Here is a 20,548-nt window from a genome sequence, read left to right as displayed (position 1 = left end):
ACTCTTTGGGCTGAAGGGCAGTATGTAGCTTTGTTGGCAAGCCTCTGGAAGCCTGAGTAAAGCCCTCTGGGAAATCTCAGCCTTCTTGAAGGAAGTGCAGGGAGGGCTGGGTGGGTCAGAGGCCATGGGACCCTGAACAAGCTCATATTCTTTACCCCCCAGCCTGCCTGTCCACTCAAAGCAGAGCCACAACTGTTTTTAGAAGCTTCCTCTCTGACAGTTTGTCCTACATCTTGTGCATTTACAAACAAATTTGTACAAACAATGGTGGTAGTGCTCTGGTAGATTTGCTCTGTTACGTTTGCTTAAATTTAACTTTGATATTTTGAAGAAGCAAACACAGTAGTTTCTGGATTTCTACTTGAGTGATACATACATACATACATACATACATACATACATACATACATACATACATACATACATACATACTTTTACTTAAAGGTGCACTGGAATCTGGAATCTTCCAAGGTACATTGAACATTTATTAATTACAGATATTTTTACTGCTCAAAATACAATAATTCCTTATTTGAACATGGGCAGCTCTCTACAGATCTGAAGTGCACCTTTTAAGTCAGTGTTTTGGTGTCAATTTGGGGAAAAGCTATACACAAAAAAGCTAAGTAAAGTAAAGTAATTTCTGTTTCTTGCACCATACTTTCAGATGTGATTTAGCGTGACCTTTTTTATTTACATGATATTTGGTCTATCAGATTACATTCTAAATTTATGTATCTAAAAATGGCCTACCTAAAGATGCACCATGTAACTTTTCTATTTGAGAATCTCCTACCTTCCTGCCTCTATGGAGATGTTATTAATTTGCCTGGAATGCTCCACAGTAAGACATTACTCTATTCGATCTGCTCACTGTAAGAATGCATGTATATGAAGTGTTCATTTGCAAAAACAGAAGCCAAAAGTATTTTACTGCTATCAAAAAAAATGATTTCATCCCTTCTGAATAATATTGTCTATACATTTATATCTTTAGAGGAAAAAAAGTTGGCATTTTGGCAAAACAATATCTGTTTTTGCTATTGAACAATTTTTTATTTTTATTTTTCTTACAATAAAAAGACAAGATGTATAAGTCTAATAACATATTGTTGAGCATTCCAGGGAAAGCAATAATCACCTAAACATTGTAAAAACAAGAAGAAAGACAAGAGATTAATCAGGTTTTACTCGCGAGGAGAACGGACAGAGAGTGCATTCACTTACAGTCTCTACCCACCCTGATGCACTCAGAGCCGTCTTCTCTTTTTATTTCCATAGGGTGGTCCTTAGTTACAATGGGTGTTTCTTTGCTCTAAAGGGAGGGGGTGAAAACAGCAGAAACACCAGACATCATTATTCATTGTACAAATATGTATGATCAATAGCAGGTGACTGGCAAGATGCAACTACGCAGCATTCAGTAGTCAGGGAGTCGTAGGGACAGTTCCTTCCCTGCAATCCTTGAGAACTGTCTCTTCCTAGCAGAGCGTTGCTTCAGCCGTTGTGCTCTCGTTGTGCACATGGGTGGAGGGTCACTGCATACAGTTTCTAAAGCACAAAGAGATTATTCACACAATTCACACAAATAAAATACATAGAAAATATAGCAAATATGGGATAATATATATACAATTATTCTAACAAATAACATCTCCATGGAGAAGAAAATATGGCAGACCTGACATAGTGCAGCTTTAACTAACACTATTTGCCTCCTCTGTTGTAGTTGGAGATCCCGTCCGACCCTCAGCAGACGATCTACGGACTGCACGTTGGACGCGAGTACGAGGTCCACGTTCGCTGTAAGATGAAGGCTTTCACCAAGTTTGGAGAATTCAGCAAATCCATCTTTATTCAAGTCATGGGCAGTGGTGACGACGGTAAGATTATTTATTGATTTTGTCATTACTGAGACTTTATTGATCCTCAGATTACTTGGACAAAGGAGATTGCAGATTACAATATAATGACAAAGAGCAAAAAAAATAAATGATAGTAAAATTCAAAATAATTGACAGAAATAACAAATTATTTTAATTGTGTTTCTTTTTTAGGAACCAGCTTCCCCGTCATGCTGGCTCTCATATTTGGAATATCTGGATTCATTATTATCCTCATGTTTATTGTTGTGTCTCAACAGCAAAGGTAAAATTCTAATATTTGTCTGACATAATTTTTAAGAGTCCATGTAGATGTATTTTTTTTTCCTGAAATGTTCTACAGTATGGCCTTTTAATTTAATTTTATCTACCTCCATGGAGACAAGCAGGGCACATCATAAGGCCCAGTTATAGGTCAGATCTGTAGATAAGAAGTGGGCACGCAGACGATATTAATGTATCTTTTAGCTGTAGTTTGGAGTAATAAAAACACCTGTAATTGAATAAATACAAGATATATTTGTTTAATGCCTTACTGTGGAACATTTCATGCAAAGAAATGACCCTCCGCCAGAAAAGTTACACATTGTACCTTAAATAATTTGGTCAAAATACTATTCTTAATTTTTTTATATATTTTTTTTTTAGATTAATGATGATTCTACTGCCTCCAGTCCCAGCTCCCAAAATAAAGGGAATAGACTCAGAACTGCTAAAGGTTTGTGTTCATATTTATGACTACAGAGACACATTTGAAATCACAAATTTCACCCACAAATCTGAAAATTTCCCTACGACTAAATAGAGATAGATGGAAAATTACATTATTATTATTATTATTATTGAGCTCTGGTTGTCCAGAATCTAAGCTCAAATACTAATCGATACTAAAGCCAGTGTTTAAACTAGATACTTATTTGAACAAGTATCAGTATTGTTTTGTATTTTTATATAAGACTAACTTGCCTTTCCTTGTAAAGCAAAAGTTCACAGATTTTTCATACCAAATACCACCTTAGAAAATCTTTAACCTTTAAAGTACCACCACATTAAAACCAGGTCTTAACTATGGATACAACAAGATTACAAAACTGCTTTCCTACTTCTAAACAAGTACCAACCCAACGGAGGACAAAAATTTGCATTATATTGACTCTAAATTATGCAAATATTTGCATTGCAGAGGAATCCATGTGCCACCTGTGTACACAAGCTCCTTTATGTGGTACCCTAGTTCGAGAACCACTAGTGTATAGGACCACATGATAATTATGTTGTGTTGAAAATGGCCTGTGTTTTAATATAATTGTGGTATCGAGATTATTATTGGGTATTGAGCATTTCCTTCAAAATTCACTAGGTCCCAACATCTCTCATCGATAGACTAATACAAAGAGAGGGCCAGATGTTGTCTTATAGCAGTTAGCTTTGTTTACAAAGTGGTTACATAAAGGGTATTGTATAACCAGTATTGTTTTGGTTCTGTTGCTATTGTAATTGTGATTAAAAGCAGACCCTCCATGTGTCAGTATTAGCCACAGTCGCCCTCTGCTCATCTGCGTTGGTGTCCGCTTATTGTCCAGCGTCCTCCTCTGTATCGCACTAAAAAGGTTTGTTCATAATTTCAAATGAAAACAGGTGAAGTGTTTTTTACCAGGGGACAGAAAGACCACTACAGATAATTGAACGCAGAGTGGGGTGGGGGGGTGTTGGCACTTTTGGTATTGTGTGAAATTACTCCCAGATGCAGTGGGTTCTAAAAACACGTAGTCCCTTGGGAACATTGTTTATTGCTACAATAAACATTACACAGTTGGTTTTGTCTGTGACACCTCTATTGAGAGCTCAACAATGAAGGGTATATATCGAGATTTAAGATTTTGTTCACATTTTTATAGAAACAAAGTTGCTTTAGATGTACAAATAATGCATAGTTTTGTATGACATAAAATCCCAAATATAGGAGTTAAAAGTACTGAATGTTAAAAGTACTTCATGTTGTACTTCATTTAAGTGCTACATTATGTTTTTAAAATCTATACACCTTCACTACAATAATTTGGATAATTTTTGAGGACATAACAGCATTCTAAAATAGCGTAAAGCTCAGAAGAGTCAGTTTTGAACAATATAGGACCTTAAAATGTATGTACAATAACAGCAGCCCCTTGTGTTTTGCCGATGTTTTTGCAGAAAGGTAAATTAGAAGAGTTGAATTTGATCCTGAGTGGAGGTGGAATGGGTGGCCTGTCTGCACATGCACCTGACTTCTACCAGGACGAGCCGTGGGTAGAGTTCATAGAAGTGGACACTGACGGAGCCGACTGTGCAGAGAAAGAAGACAACCAGGGCTCAGACACCCAACGACTCCTGGCTCTGTCCCAACCTGTCGGAAACCTCATGCACATAGGGAGCTCCAACACAACCTGGTAATGTATAGACACGTATAGAAGGTCATGTGTTCAGACTTGTAAGGAGGTGGGGGGTGAAAGGGCTGTGGAAAGATAGAGTCATTAGTTTGAATTTGAAAGTGTTCAGTCTGTGTGATTTATTCTGTTCAGAGACAAATTTACAACCTTTAAATATTTGTACACTCAAAATGACAGAATGGAGCTCAACAGTGACCACCCATCCATCAGTTCTGGAAGTAAATTTTTCCCATATTAAAATTCTCATAATAATTTTATTTTAAATCTATGTCTGAATCTTTATAAACTGCAAAGTTACTGAAGCATTTTGCTGCATCTTTTGTTTTAAACATACTTTCTGGAATTAGCACATAACTGCTTATCCTCCACAATGTCTCTGAACTCTAATCGCTGGTGATCTCCATTATATATTACATGACTTAATGGAAGCTTATTTGGGGGGGATTAGGTTCTTCTAGTGATTCATAAATTCGCACTCCCTCTAGTGGTGTAAAAAAAAAAAAAAAAAAAGTTTCCAAAAGCAGATGTTGACCATGTATAGATTTTTGAGGGGAAAAAACAGGGCTAAGAACATTGATACACTAATAATAATAATAATAATAATAATAATACATAACACTTGCATAGCGCTTTCCAAGATACTCAAAGAAGACGCTTTACATGGGGAGACAAACAAATTCAAACAAGAGAAAAAGACAGTTAATGAAAGGTGGTTTTAAAGAGGTGGCTCTTCAGGGCTTTTTTAAACATGGAGACTGTGGATGAATCTCTGATGTGTTTGGGTAGGGAGTTCCAGAGGGTGGGGGCAGCAGCGGAGAGGGCCCTGTCCCCCCAGGTCTTATGTTTAGTCCTGGTGGCATGTGTTGTCAAATCATATTTCACAAGAAGAGCTTTAACGGTTTAACAGTAACACACACAATATGTTTGACACCAACAGACTATTTTGACAACTGAGGAAACAAAACCTTTAAACATTTCACTTTTCTGGTGGAGGAGGTTCACCGCATGCTTGTCTCTGTTAAGATGTTAATACTTTCACTGGAATGTTCCTCAGTATGGCATTAAATTCTTTCTCTATGAAGATGCCATGAACTAAAGTGTCAGGTCAGATAAGAGAAAACATTCCAGGCAAAGCAATAACAAGCAAGTAGCAGACCCCCACCAGAAAAGTTACATATTGTATCTTTAAGTTATTAGTACATCTCAATAACATACGTATGGGTCAGCACTTTGCTCCTTCTTTTGTATTAGGGGTGTAACGATATCATCACAGTATAAACCTCACGGTATGATATTTATTGCGATATCGTGGGAAAGCTTGTGATATGGTGGGGAGGCTCACGATTAGGAATGTAACAATATCCAAATCTGTCTGTAAGATATTTTCATGATATACATCTCACGGTACGATATTTATTACGATATTTTGTGGAGGCTAACAAAACTGTTAATATGCTACTTTTTCCTTTTAAAATGCCTTGACAAGATTTAAACCAAAGAACTAAGACTTAAAAGTGCTTCTTCATGTAGTCTACACAGAAATGGAGCAAAGGATTATGGTCTATGTAGTTCCCTCTTTCTTTCTTTTTTAGCTATTGCTGCACCAGAAGTCTTAATTAAAGCAAAGAGACTTGTGATTCGATATCTTGTGAGAGTCCACGATATTATTGTGAGAACTATGGCGATACGATATCATGATATTACTGTTGTTGTTACATCCCTAGTTTTCATGTTTTTAAAAATGCACTTAAAGACTTAAAGATTGTTTTGTTTATTAATTTTACTTTCAGTTTTCCTGACGATGACTCGGGCCGGGCCAGCTGTTACGATTCGGACCACCCCGACCAAGACCCTCTCATCCCCATGGCAACCCTCTTACCAGGCCAGCCGGAGGACAGGGAGGCTTCTTCTGACAGAGGTCTCACCCACACCACAGCACCCCAAACCTGGGTCAACACAGACTTTTACGCCCAGGTCAGCAACGTGATGCCCTCTGGGGGGGTGGTCCTGTCTCCTGGCCAGCAGCTCCGAGCACAAGAAAACCAAGAAGATGCCAAAAAGGGAAGCAAAAGTGAAAATTGTGAAGAAAACGCAAAAGATGTACATTTTCAGCTGGTGGTGGTGGATCCAGAAAATACAGAGATTAAACAAAATAACACTCCCTCGACCTCGCCAGTCTCCAATGAGAGCTACCAGACCGTCCCACTGCAAACCGTGGACCCCAAACCCCTGGAGGAGCAGCAGTCGCCTTACATCCTGCCCCCCGACTCCCCCCAGTCTCCCCCCTTCACCCCTGTGGCAGACTACACAGTGGTACAGGAAGTGGACAGCCAGCACAGTCTGCTGCTAAACCCGCCCCCACAACAACAAGCCCCGCCCCCCTGTCAATCACAACACCCGCTCAAATCCCTGCCCGCCATGCCTGTGGACTACATCACCCCAGACCTGTTTGGACACCTCTCACAATGAAAACAGAAAAAAATAAACATATCAATGCCAAATATGTTTTCAAAAAGGGAACTGTGAAAAGACCTTGCTGCGTCTGTTTTAATGGAGGCAAAGAACGACCGTATTAAGTTTAAGGTCCACGGGTGCCAAGTATTATGGACTCTTAAACCGCTTGGTGTCAGTGTCAAGATTTCCCTGTCTTAATCTCAAACAAAGAAGGTAGTTATAGGTATAAGACAAGCACATTCTAGTTATGGAATTTTGAAAGGAGATTTATTTTTCATAAGGAATTATCTATAGAGGCCTTGTTTAAAAAAAGACTTCTAAGACACAGCACATGTACTAAGCATTCCTATCTCGCTCGATTGTATTGTGTTGTATTTTTATATGAAAAGACAAAACTCAAAAACAGTGATAACGCTACATGAAGATGATCACGTTTGAATCTTGGCCCAAGCCCGACCCAAATCTGTAACACGTTTAGAACCCATATTATGCTATTTTCTGATCTTTGTTAGGATAATACATTTTAAGACCAATATTGTACACAGAAATATATGATAATTTTGAAACTACTTCATGCCACTAATGCAGTAACACCAAAACAAGATTTTCCCAGTCAACCATTTTAAATAGACAGTATCATTAAACTCAAATCTTTTTGTATTACCACAAAAATACCCAAAATATGCCCACTTTTACAAAGAAATTACACACATGATAAATGTTGAGCCCCAAAATATATTATTCCATCAAATGTTTTGTGATAGGTTTTATGACAGCGTTGTTTTATTTCATTCAAACAAACCCTGCATATTTAGGCTGAAACAGAAAATACTCTGTTATGTGGTAATATATGAAGGGCTCCATTGTGTTTTTAAACTTTATACACCTTCACTAGAATTGTTTGGATTATATCAGCTCTACTGAACACCCGTCATGACATCACAAGGTAAAGCAGAGCATTTTGAGCTTTGGCGATGTGTAACTAACTTGTCGTAAAGCTCAGTTTTGCATAATATAGGACCTTTGATGTAACTCAGAATGCATGCATAGGCTTGGATCGGGTTTTGGGGCCTGATCTAAACTCTTGGGACAATATATTTTTTGAGATAAAATAGTTTTAAAAGAAAAAAAAATACAGTGTCTGAACCACAGAGTGCCTTAAAGTGCATATTGAAGGGATAAAAAACAGAAGATAATTTACTTGTGTTTAATATAATACCTGTCTTGTGGTATTAAAAATGAACATATTGCATTATGAAGAAACTGGAAATGTAATGTGAAATTAGTTGCCATTTAAGCCTGTACATAAACTCTAACTAACAAAGCAGGTTCTGTTGACCTGTGTTATTAGCTTATTATAATGGCTTGCTTGTCTCTTAGTTAAAAATATTACGGTAGCTTCATGAACTGCTCTATATTGACAAGCCAGCACAGGCTTTTATTCTGCTCTGCCAAAGTGGTAGTTCGATGTAAAAATGCTTGCAGGGATGGTCACATTTTGACATATTTCACACTAAAACATCAGTGACATTTTGAGAAGCTGTGAAGTGTTTTTACCTGTTTTTCTTTTCTTTTTTTTTAAATTAAAGGTGCACATCGCGACTTTTCTGGTGGACGCTCTTGTTATTGCTTTGCCTGGAATGTTCCATGGGAGGACTTTAAACATGTCCATCTCATTTATTCATTATGGCTGTTTCTATTGCTCAAAAATTCAATAGTTCCTTCTGTGAATAGGGGTGACAGATCTGTAACCTACTTGTGTCCCTCACGATAGATTGGTTTAATCTATACTGTGGAACATTCTAGACAAAGCAGTAACATTTCCGTGGAGACATCAGTGCACCTTTAATGTCTTTCAGAAAGTGAAATAATATATAGCAGAAAGTACTGAACTCTTACTATGGTAAATGGTCAAAGTTATGTGGACCAGAGTAGTGTCACAATAAAATTGGAATCCAGATGGTAAATCTAAGAACTGAACTAGATACTCATTTGAGCAAGTATCGATACTGAAAAGAATAATTTATAGGAAAAAACTGAACCTTTGCTCAATAGTATTACAGTGGTCTAGAATCAGAACAAGTAAGGAGTTTTAATTATTATTGCGGCATCAAAATCAGCATTAAGTTTCAAACCAGTCTTTATTTGTGGGTTTCAGTATCCATATCCAGTTATATGCAACATTTTGAGGATTTTTTCCCATTCAAAAGATACAGTATTTTGTTTTAAATTGTTAAGATATGCTGTGACGATGCTTATAATTTCTGAAACCTGAAAAATCCTCGCCGTAAAGATGTTTTTCATAAGCTGTCCTACTGTAAATACGTCAACATTTTGCAATATCTTTTTGGATGATCTCAATAACAGACTAACAAATTGAAATATATATATAAAAAACAGACTTTATTCACTGTAAAAACACAGTACAACAGCAGATGTCGATTTGCATTTGAAAACCTCTTTGTTGATTGCATTATTGAGCTGCTCAGCATTGGTTACATAACTTGTGTAAAGGAAACTATAGTACCTACTCTTGGGACATATTGTTGTTATTATATTTGTCCGGTTCATTACGTTGAAGTGCCAGAAGCCATTGTGAAGCCTTTGCAATCACAATCAACATTTAATCATACTCTCATACTTCACGGAGCAAATAAAGCATGTTCTGTATTTAGATTACATCGCCTCAGATACAAGTAATGCATCGCTTTTATGTGTTCAGTAATCACAAAAGCTCAAGTATACGCTGAAAATGTGAATATATGTTATGTTTTTACCCCATGTGGTCGCAAACATGTCTTAATATATGTTTTTAAAATGTTTTTTTTTTCTGCTAGTCACAACTTTTTGCTGCTCGGTACATGTATTTCTGTATTCAAGCCTTATTGATAAAACTGTTCAGGAATAGAGGAAAAGCCTGTTAGAATAAGTTGTGGAAGTCTGCCTATTGATTCTGTTGTAACCATACAGTCTATGGTTGTAACGTTGTATTATTTTTCTTGTTTTGTACATGAAGGAGAAGCTTGATTTAAGACAGATTTTGTTTGCATCATAGTTATTGTGAATGTTCCTTCAGATAAGTACAGTGTAAAGTTGTATGCAGTAGGTGAGATTTAGTTCCATCTAGTGGTTGGGTTATAAACTACTAGTCTTTTTCTAAAAAACTTTATTTTGAGATCTTTACGGTCTATTTTTGAAGAAATACTTAACACTAAGGAAATGTGTAGTTTACTAAATACTTACAAAGTGAAATGTATAATGTACGCTGAATAGCATGTGTCATTTACTCTGTTTGATATTGGAAATTATTGTGACATAGGTGTTAGGTGCTGCAATAACAATAATATTGCAACATTTTGATATACTTTTACATGCCTTAATTAGTCAAACTGCTTCAAAACAAAAAATTTAACAGAGACAAAAAACTGATAATTTAGACTTAATCAGGAAATAATATGATTTAAAAAAAAAAAAAAAAAACCATCCTTTTGGACCTTTATAGTATGGCGATATATTTAGTTAGATTGTTGCAGTATCAATTATTATTACAATAGTGATACTTTTGTGGTAGATTGTCTTGCCCACTTTTGTTCATACAACAACAAAGATAAAGCTCTCAACACGCATTTGGAAAGAGATTTTATTGTTTTTGTCCCAGTACTATTCAGAAGTATTGTCCAATTGTGTGTACAGTTGTTTACAGCATTTCCTACCAGCTCACTACAAGCGCATTCTTAATGTAGTGCGGATATTATTTTAGTATTAATGTTACAAACGCGGCAAGCACTTTGTATCCTTATGGTATTTAGATACATGTATCATAATTATTCAGATTAACAAGAGTATTTTGTTCTAATCTCTCTGAATGATATTTTATGTATTATTTTCTTATGCAGAACAATAATCAAATGAGGGTTTTAGCAACACTTAGTTTTGTTACTGCTTTTGTTTTTGGGAGAGTATTTGACACTACCAGATCTGTAGTAGAAAGATGTACTGTAATGGGGTGTGTAATAACATTTGTGGAGATGTAAGGACAGTGTGTTTTCATTTCAGTCTTTACACGACAAAGTGAAATGACTACTGTAAATCTGAACTTAACATTTCGATGTGATTTTAGCATTTCAAGTGTTTAGTGTCAAAGTGATTTTTTATTTTTTTTTATTTTTTTTTTTATCAAATGTCTGTCAAACCTGGAAGTAATCTGGATTATTGTAGATTTTGTTGAGTCAAATGATGAGACTGAGTGGGGCAATTCTTTTTTTTTTTTGTTTTTGTTTTTTTGACCACACTGATTATAAGGCAATGGCATTTCTGTAACTTTTGGACTATTTCAATTTAAAAACAAGCGCCCGGAGCTGCTGGTCTGGTCATTTGGCTGTGGAGGAGAGCTGTGCTGATTTTGGCTGATATCTTTCTGGTATTAAGTGTGTCATCAGAGCTTTTCATTCAGTTACATAATAAACATGTTTTAAAATGGCAGGTCTGGAAAAAGTGTGTGTTACTTCTACACTAGAAAATATAGAATAGAATACTTAAGTGGTTTCATCTTCTTGTTTATAGGCACCATTTTGAAAATTTTTCACCATTCAAACAGATATAATCATTTGTTTTGAATTGTTAATTGGCATGCCTTTTTATCACACTGAAATCCATTGGGCCGATTCTATAAGAGTCCTTATAGGAGCCATTTTAGACTTTGATTTAGACAAACTTTATTGATCCACAAGGGAGATTATTTGGACAAAGTAGCTCACACATCACAATATATTATAATAAAGAGCAAAAATATTAATGTTAAAATAAGCAGCTAGAGACTAGTGTCAAATACATAAGGCATAATTATAAATGTATATGTAATATAAATATGAATATGTCTCAGCTATTTACAAAAAAGTTGTTACTTCATTTAAAGTAATCAACTAACCAAAAGCATTAGTATGGAAGAATAAACAGATCCAAGATTTTGTCAATGAAAGCAGTTAAGACAGTGTTTGTCAAACCGTGGTACATGTCCCACTGATGGTACACGGGCGCCCTCTGGTGGTACCCTTTGCACTTTCCAATTAATAAAACATTGGTTAACTACTTTATCAGTGGTTTTGTCCTGCTTATGTCTAATTCAGACCAAGTGTAACTTTAATTCAGGCCTGATAATTGGGTTTATTACTCAAAGAGACAAATATTATGTTAAAGCCATGAGTTATAGGTGCCATATTATACTATTTTCTGATCGGTTATAACGTTCTTTCCTCAAAAGAAACATACCTGGAGTTGTGTTTTGTTTCATTCACTCATTCACTTGAGTTCTTCTCTCAGTATGATTTGGATAATTTTAGCCCTGCAATTGCCAATACTGAGCAAAAGGTCACTATTAACTTGAACACTACCACTTCATGACATCACAAGGTGGAACAGAGCATTCTGACCTTTGGAAATGCAGACAGACTAATAATAAAGCGTTATTCAAACATGTGTGAATAAAGCAAAACACAACTCCAGGTTTGTTTTAGAGAAGGTAACTACATTCTAACATGGCTTAAAGCTCACAAGGGGCATTTTTGTGCAATATAAGCCCTTTAAAATAAGGAAGAGATCATATGTAAGCCTAGCACTTCAACTTCAACACCACAGGTTGCTGAGAGGAATAGACAGACTGTACTGACAGTAAAGCAGAGCCTACACTGAAATACATGAAGTCTCCATGCTTGTTGGTGATCATGTTGAACAGGTCTGTGTGCTGCTGTGTTCTGAGGCACCAGTGGAGAATTAAGATGGAGCCTGGGCATCGTGCCGCTCTGTGTGCTGCTGATTGAATCAAGAAGGCAGCCGCTAACCGCTCCTCATCTCGGGACATTGCAGGTAATTACCCATAAGTCACTGCTGCTCCCCGCTGTATTGAATCTTAAGGCCAATTACACCCACACGAGCAGGCCGCTCCTGCTCATTTAATACCTCCGCTTGCTTGTTGACCTTTAGACACATGGGTCCTGACAGCATACTTAAATGCATTAGGAATATGAGCACTGGGGGATGCACTTAAAGGTAACGGACAGAAATGTTACATAGTGTCAGAGCAAACGTTTACATTATTATTATCATTATTATAATTATTAATTTTTTAAATGTATTAATTTTTTTAAATTTTTTTGTTAGTTTTTTTGGACAACAGTTGCTATTAGTATTAGCTTGTTAGATTTAGTGCAGTTGATCTCTCTGAGGGGGTTCTATAGCCTATTTGTATGGCAGAATGTTCAGTAGTACAAAATGATGCACACATTAGTAAACACTGACACATGTTTTTATGAAAACTCAAGAAAAACACATTTTCTTTCTTTCTTTTTTATATGATATATGATATGATATAAGGTAAAACTATTGTATACCATTTTTCTCATTTCTCATTATTAGATATATACATACATGCACATACATATTCCCACATGTACAGTTATATAGGCATAAGTAGACTTACATATGTCTGGATGCACATGCACATATACATGTAACATGTACAGCAAACAATACATTTTCCGGAACCTGTGATCAATCCGAGCGTTCACAGTCCCATTTCAGCTGGTGACTGTAAAGTTCTTTGAGAGGGACTTGTTGTAGTTTCAGCTAAGTCAGTTCTTTATCATCCGATTGGGTTAAAACAAAGCTCAGATTCAAGTCTAACTTGAGTAACAGAGCTACAGACAGAACAGAGCCTACAGTTAGCGTCACATTCCCAGGGAATGTTCATGACATGAACTGCAAAGTATCAATAGCACATTTTTTGGTAGGTAGGAATATAATACTAGTTTGTATTTAATGATTAGCAACTATTTATTCAAACCCCATAAGCTAAAATTTTATTAAAAATAAATAAATAAAAGCTGTAATATTATTTGAGTCTAAATAGAAAACTTCTGTCTGTTTGCCTTTCCTTGTTTATCAAACTGAATCCATCCTCTCTAGGCCTGTGTGCTCTGTCAGTGCAGCAGGTTGTGGTGCCACCAAGCAGCCACCAGAGGGCACTATCACACATGCTCAAATGTTAGTATTTAATCAGATGTATTTGAATAGAATTTTACAAAAGCGCAGATATTTTCTTTTGAGCTAGAAATTTACATATCTACTGTAACTTACATAAAAACTATTTAGTATTGAACTTTCATTTCAGTATAAGATAGCCTATACGTTTATTACACTAATTGGTCTTTCACATATTATTCTTATCGTCTAAGATTCTATTAAAATGGATTTAGATTTAGACACACTTTATTGATCAAGGGAAATTATTTGGACACAGTAGCTCACACATCACAATATATTATAATAACAAAGTGAAAAAATCTATTTAGTGTTGTGTTGAATCTGTAAAAATCTCTTTGACTGACCAATTGTTTTCATTGGATTACTTTTAAGTATATAATCTTTGTTTGTTTGTTTGTTTGCGCTCAATAAAGCTACACCTGCAAAACATGCAAACTCCACAAACAAGGGGCATGGTCAAAGGGTACGAGTGTCCTATCTGATCAATAGTGTTGTTTGTTGATCGTCCAGTGGAGTACATACATACATACACAGAGACACAGAGAGAGAGCTAAATAAAGAGAGTGAGATGTCAGCTCTATTCAACAAAGCTCTTCTCTGTACAGTGTGGCAGGCTGATTATGAAACAACAACAGACAGTACATGGTATTGGTGTATTAAAGGTCTCTATATAGTATTGTTTTTATACATAACAAATCAGACAGACGATGAGTTAATATGCAAAAATGAAATTCAGTGAAATACAGCATTTTTGCACTAGATGGCAGTATTGTGCAGTCATCAACCCCACCCTGATGAGTTACAACACACATGTCAAACTCAGGCCCGGGGGCCAAATCTGGCCCACAATATAATTATATTTGGACCACGAGATCATATCAAATATGTATTAGAGCTGCCCCACCAGCTGCCGTGCCAGTATGACGCTAATACTACAAATCCTAGAATGCTTTGCATATCTGTTGCCATATTTTGACTGGTTGTTAGCTTGTAAAAAAAAAAAGAGGCATAGAGACATTATTTTAATATTTTTTTAATTATTATTTTATATTATATATGCTTATATATGCTCGTTCTGAATTCAATGTTTAAGCAAAACTATTATTAAACATTTATTTTAATAAGAAAAGGTTTAACATTACATACCTCAAAAGAAGAGAAAACATGCAGATGTTGTTGAAATTTTTCAATAAATATTTAGTTTGGCCCATGACTTAGTCCCAGTTTTTAATTTTGGCCCTCTGTGAATTTAAGTTTGACACCCCTGAGTTACATTCATTTTGATTGTGAAAACTTTAAATGATTCTGTGTAGATCTTTTAAAGCAGGGGTCTCAGACTTGCGACCCGGGGGCTGACTGCAGCCCTCGGAAGGTTTTTTTGCGGCCCTCCACTTAAAGGTTGTATGGAGGATTTTTTTTTGTTTCAAATTGTCAATGATAGCATTATAGAGATGCAGTAGCCTTGTAATTATGATGACCAAAAAAAAGAGAATAAAAATTCATCAACTCTGGACGTGGTGGGGCCAGCTAAACATTTGCCAATAGATAACGACACTGCCTCGTTATCTGTTAGCTGACAGGCTGTCAATCAATCTCCCTACGTTTCTAGCGTAACTAACTTGCCTGCGTGCCGCCGGTACGTGGTTTACGTACGCCTGTCACGCAGTCCACAGACGCTGTTTACTCCACCAACGCAACAGTTCTTAGCGGCTTTTTTTGACCTATATCTTCCTCGCAGTTAGCACAAAGTTTGTTGCAATGGCAGACAAGAATCCAGGAGCAGTTAGCCGCAAAAGAAAGTCAGTTTTTGAGGTCGCTGAAAGAAGAAGACAAGGGGAAAAGCAGCGAAGCCAAACTAAGGTGATTCTTGAAGATTCATTCCAGCGATGGCGCAACTGAAGCAGACGCAGGGTCTAAAGACTGACGCACTGGTCGCCAAATTACTCCTGGACAGGTCACTTCTGCTTATTATGAAAACGTACTTTATTTCCAAGAGCTAGACAAACGTTTTTCAGGACACGAAAGTGATATCCTATGTCTGAAAACGTAATTTTCAAGGCAAAGAAAGAGTCCGCTTGCTGCTGCGTGTTGTAGCTAGTTCATTCGCATTGAATCTCCGCGCAACCTTCTCTGCTCCCCTTTCCTGCTCCTGTCCCCGCTGCCCGTTCCGCTCTTCCCCCTGCTCCTCACTTCTCCGGGCACGGAATCTCCGCGCACCGCTCCCCTCTCCTCTCCTCTCTCCTCTCTCCTCTCTCCTCTCCCTGCTCCCTGCTCCGCTCTTCTCCCTGCTCCTCACTTCTCGTCCGCGCACGAAATGTCCGCGCACCCCCTCCCCCCGCTCCTCACTTCTCCGCCTTGCCTAACCAACACTGTAGTTAGTTGTTTACAAGTCATGTGCAGCGCACCGGCTGTAAACAAACCTGTTTCTGGCGTAAGGAGGAGGCGGGAGGAGGCGTTTCTACGTAGGGAGCTGTAGGGGAGGGGGGGTGGTTTCACGCATGCGCAACATTTGAAAAAGGACAAACAGTCGCTGGATTTCTCGTTCCTTGGAAAATCCTCTATACAACCTTTAATTCCATAGAATAATGTCAGTGCGGCCCGCAGTAGATGAACGCACAATCCCACCCCCCTACCGCGGGTCGCACTGACAGATGAAGCTGCAATCGGTGCCCATGCAGATTCACAACAACAGATTATTAACGCAGCAGTTTACATCCCAAAACTCAATTTACAGCAGTTGTGAAGCAACGAGTCTAAGTGGATCTGTTAATACGAGTACATGTGCACATACTGCGTTTTTTTTTTTTTTTTTTGTGCAACCGCTATTTATCGAATACTCAATGCGGCCCAGCCTCACTCAGACTTTATCTAATGTGGCCCCCAGGTAATTTGAGTTTGAGACCCCTGTTTTAAAGGGTATATATTACATTACTTTCTGGTCTATGTTATAATGTAGTTTTCTCATCACAAACATGCCTATGGTTGTGTTTTGTTTCATTCACACATGTTTAACATAGAACTGTGCATTAATGCTGAACAGTGTTTCAAACAGAAAACACTTTGTTTAACCTTGAGACGTCATGTGGTAATACTGGAGGTGCTCCACTGTGTTTTTAAACTCCATATGCCTTCATTTCAACCCCAGGTTTTTCAATCCCTACTGATCATAGAGAAAAATCACGCACACCGTCTTACTTGCAAAATGTGAGATTTATTAGGACAAACAGTGCAACGTTTTGGCATTAGGCTTGATGTTTGCCTGATGCACGATTTGTCCTGATAAATCTCATATTTTGCAAGTAAAACAGTGTGTGGGATTTTTCTCTATGTTCTTGGGCTGCTCCTTCTCCTCCTACACACCCTTCTAACTGAGTAAGTAATTGATGTGCAAAGTTCTCATTCTTTTACAATCTCTACTGATCAAAAAGTAAAAGGTAGTCGGTAACTTGAAAAATATCTCATGACATCATAAGGTGGAACAGAGCATTTTGAGGTTTAGAGAATAGCCTGATTATAAAGGATCACTCATGGCATGGCAGCTCACAACAGTCAATTTTACCTCATATAGGACCTTTAAGTTTTAAAGCTGTGTTCAGTAGAAGAAATGTATTGGTTTGGTGTAAATTCAAATAATATTCAGAATCAAAGAAAAAATATCTAATACAACTTGAGGTCAGATCTGAGAAGATAAAGTGTCACATATCAGGTTGAATAGGCCCAATTTAGATGTGAGAGCTGTGTGAATTCTCCATTGTTTTACTAATTGTTATCTGTTATCTCACCCAGAATGCTTTACTACGATGGCGTCTTCTCTATCTCTAAAAGCAGTTTGAGTTTTTGTTATGTATACATGTCAGGTCAACGAATTACAAGGGAATGTTATGTTTAGAATATACCACAAATGAATGCACTTTCTCAGCACCCTAACAGCAATATACAAATAAAAACATATAAATATATAAATTTAAGATCAGCAGGAGTTGTCCGCTGGCAATTTTTTCCTATCTTCTACACATGGACTGCATAAATACATAAGTAAGTGTATAACTAAAGCATCTTTTTAAAAATTGTCTGGAAAATGTTGATGTCATAAGACTGATTACACTGAATAGTTAAAAACTGTACACTTTTGTATAAATTAATGCATGTTTTTGATACATAAATAATTGCTTTTTACCATATTTCTTTGTGTAAATTTAGATTTTAATAGAAATGTTTAAAGTGTGAACTATTATCTGTCCTTTCTGTAGTATTTATGTAATATCACGTTATCATTCTTACTTCACTTTTGATTACACAATTCCACCAAAAGCAGAAATAGCCAGGCCATAGTCCTATAGGTCAAAAAAGCAACAGAGATACAGAGGGCCAGTGTGGGAAGGCTGCAGGCCGAGCAAACAGCCCACTGCATTGTGGGTAGAAAGCAGACATCCAGAGGGAGGAGCTGGTCAAATACGCAGAGACAGGCCCCCTACAGCTGCCAGTGATCTCAGGGTGTGCCCCCTCTCACCCGCATGGAGGCCCTAAAACATAGACCCCGCCCCAGAAAGCACACGGACACAAGGGTGGTTCTGTTTACCCAGCATGCCGCAGGCTCACTGTAGTAACCACTGTCAACATGACAGACGGCTAAGTAAACACATGTGGTTTTATTGAGATGAATGAAGACAGACTACGGTGATATCATGACTTAAGATGTGTACATTTTTTTGGAGAATAATTAATATTGGTTTCATATTAGAAGGGGATATATTTGACTTCTTCTAAGCCTATAGTTTTTTTAAATGTTATACTACTGTGCTATTGGTTTAATTGTATTCAAATTTAAAAAAATTCTGATAAATTTATCATTGCACTTACACAAACATAGCTCCCTACTTTGTCTTGTGAAATATGTGGTTTTGCTGTTTGGGTCTTTGTATTGGAAACCCACAAAACTAAAAATTGGGACAGTAAAAATCAGGCCTTATGATGTGCTGTTTAAAATGTAATCAATGATCTGTTAACACTGTATTTATGTAGACCATGTACCAGCAGCTCAAGGAGGAGCTGGAGAAGGCCTGGAAAGTGAAGGCATTAGTGGTGGCTGTGGTGATCTGAGCACTCGGGGCTGTAACCCCCCAAACTGGAAGAGTGGCTACAGCAGATACCGGGAAAAACAACAGATATCTCAGTCCAGAAAAGTGCAGAAGTGCAGTACTAGGAACAGCAAAGATACTGCGAACTCTCAAGCTCCCAGGCCTCTGGTAGATGACCTGAGCTGGATGAAGAGTGGCTCTTGTTTTATTTTCTGAGCTATATTATAATGTTGTATCCTCATTAATCCTCATCCACATTTTGTGTAGGACCTTTAAAGCCACATAATATATATATATATATTTTTTTTTGCAAATAGAGAGACTTTTTTGTCAATTACATTGTATTTATTGCACTAAAAATCTTGAGTCCATACTGTGGTCTTACATCTCCACAAACCTGAGTCTCATTTGGTCTTTCCATGGTAATTGTCCATGCTTGTTTCTTTCTCAATAATATTCCACAGAATAAAACATATCCAAAGCTGTATCTGTCTTTTTCATGGAATTATGCATTGACATGCAGAAAGTTACACAATTAAACACAGTAGTAAAAGTTGTGGTAGTGAAGGTTATTTGGAAGAGATCAAGTTAAAAAAGTCATTGTAACATTTTGAAGTTAATGAAAATGCACTTTTAAAAAGTATTTCTAAATGTAAATTTCCATATCCAGATATTTCATGTAGCCACAGAATGTGATGTGTATGTGACGTTTGTTGAATGGGAAGTTGAGCCGTGCTGTAAATCAGTGTAAATGATACAAACCCTTTAATTAGTGTGATGTGTATCAGGCCATCAGCAGGAGACCATCACCATGACGATCAGTCACCAGGCCCACTCACACGCAAATCACCGACAAACCCCCAAGCTCAAAGCATCTTTCTCACAACAACATACAAACTGAACTAATCATATGCAAATGTGCAGTATAACAACAATAACACTGTATGATAAATCTGAGTTAGCTATGATCTGAAGATTGTTGGTTCGAATCCCGCTCTCAACATGAAGATCATTGGTTGGGCAGTCAAATCAGGTTACTAGTGTGATTCCAACTCCCACAAATGAATGCTGCCATTGTGTCCTTGGGCAAGACACTTAACCCACTTCGCCCTCAATGTTTGTGTACACTGGTGTGATTGTGAACGGGTGAGTTTTTCTTTGCTGCAGTTGTTGTTATCATTATTGGTTTTAGAATGATGAAAAAATGGGATCATCACCATAGAAATGAATGATAATATTTAATTCTTTCAATGGTCCCAAGTCCTCAAAATGGCTTCTATAACAGGAATCTCAGTCCTATAAATTGTTTGACCATTTTGCTGCAACTGATTATTCTTTTAATGTTTGTAACAATAACATTTTTAATATTTTGATGGAATACAATCTCCAATGTTATTGAATTGAACAAATGAAAGTGCAGACTAAAAATGTATGCAATGTAGCTGAATTTGTAGTTGAATTTGTACCAGCCAGGTATGATGAAGTAATTGTTATGCCCTTCATGTTAAAGTACAATGTCTAACTTTTCTGGCTGAAGAACCATCTGCTTCTTCATGGACATGATACTGGTTTGAATGTTTCAATTCTATCTATAACTCTATCTCCATTGATACAAGGTCAAGCTACAGATTAGCTCCCTGGAGTGGTGACCCTGGCCTATTCACAG

At 37.1% G+C, this 20,548-nt stretch overlaps 1 protein-coding gene across 1 annotated transcript in view; it reads left to right on the top strand.

The window, feature by feature from the left end:
* The window catches only part of ghra (growth hormone receptor a), a 48,846-nt gene extending 37,598 nt beyond the window's left edge, over window positions 1-11,248 (top strand). The window contains exons 6-10 of the mRNA XM_020937957.2: window positions 1,730-1,883; window positions 2,058-2,148; window positions 2,532-2,601; window positions 4,077-4,312; window positions 6,103-11,248. Coding sequence (XP_020793616.2) covers window positions 1,730-1,883; window positions 2,058-2,148; window positions 2,532-2,601; window positions 4,077-4,312; window positions 6,103-6,781 — 1,230 coding nt within the window. The 3' untranslated portion in view covers window positions 6,782-11,248. The remainder of the gene's footprint in view (window positions 1-1,729; window positions 1,884-2,057; window positions 2,149-2,531; window positions 2,602-4,076; window positions 4,313-6,102) is intronic.
* The last annotated feature ends 9,300 nt before the right edge of the window (window positions 11,249-20,548 follow it).

Source organism: Boleophthalmus pectinirostris, unplaced genomic scaffold (assembly GCF_026225935.1).
Source record: "Boleophthalmus pectinirostris isolate CB_2022bp ecotype Guang Dong unplaced genomic scaffold, ASM2622593v1 HiC_scaffold_4, whole genome shotgun sequence".
NCBI lineage: Eukaryota > Metazoa > Chordata > Actinopteri > Gobiiformes > Gobiidae > Boleophthalmus > Boleophthalmus pectinirostris.
The sequence above is the reverse complement of the archived record's forward strand: the minus strand, read 5'-3'. Positions and strand labels throughout refer to the sequence as shown.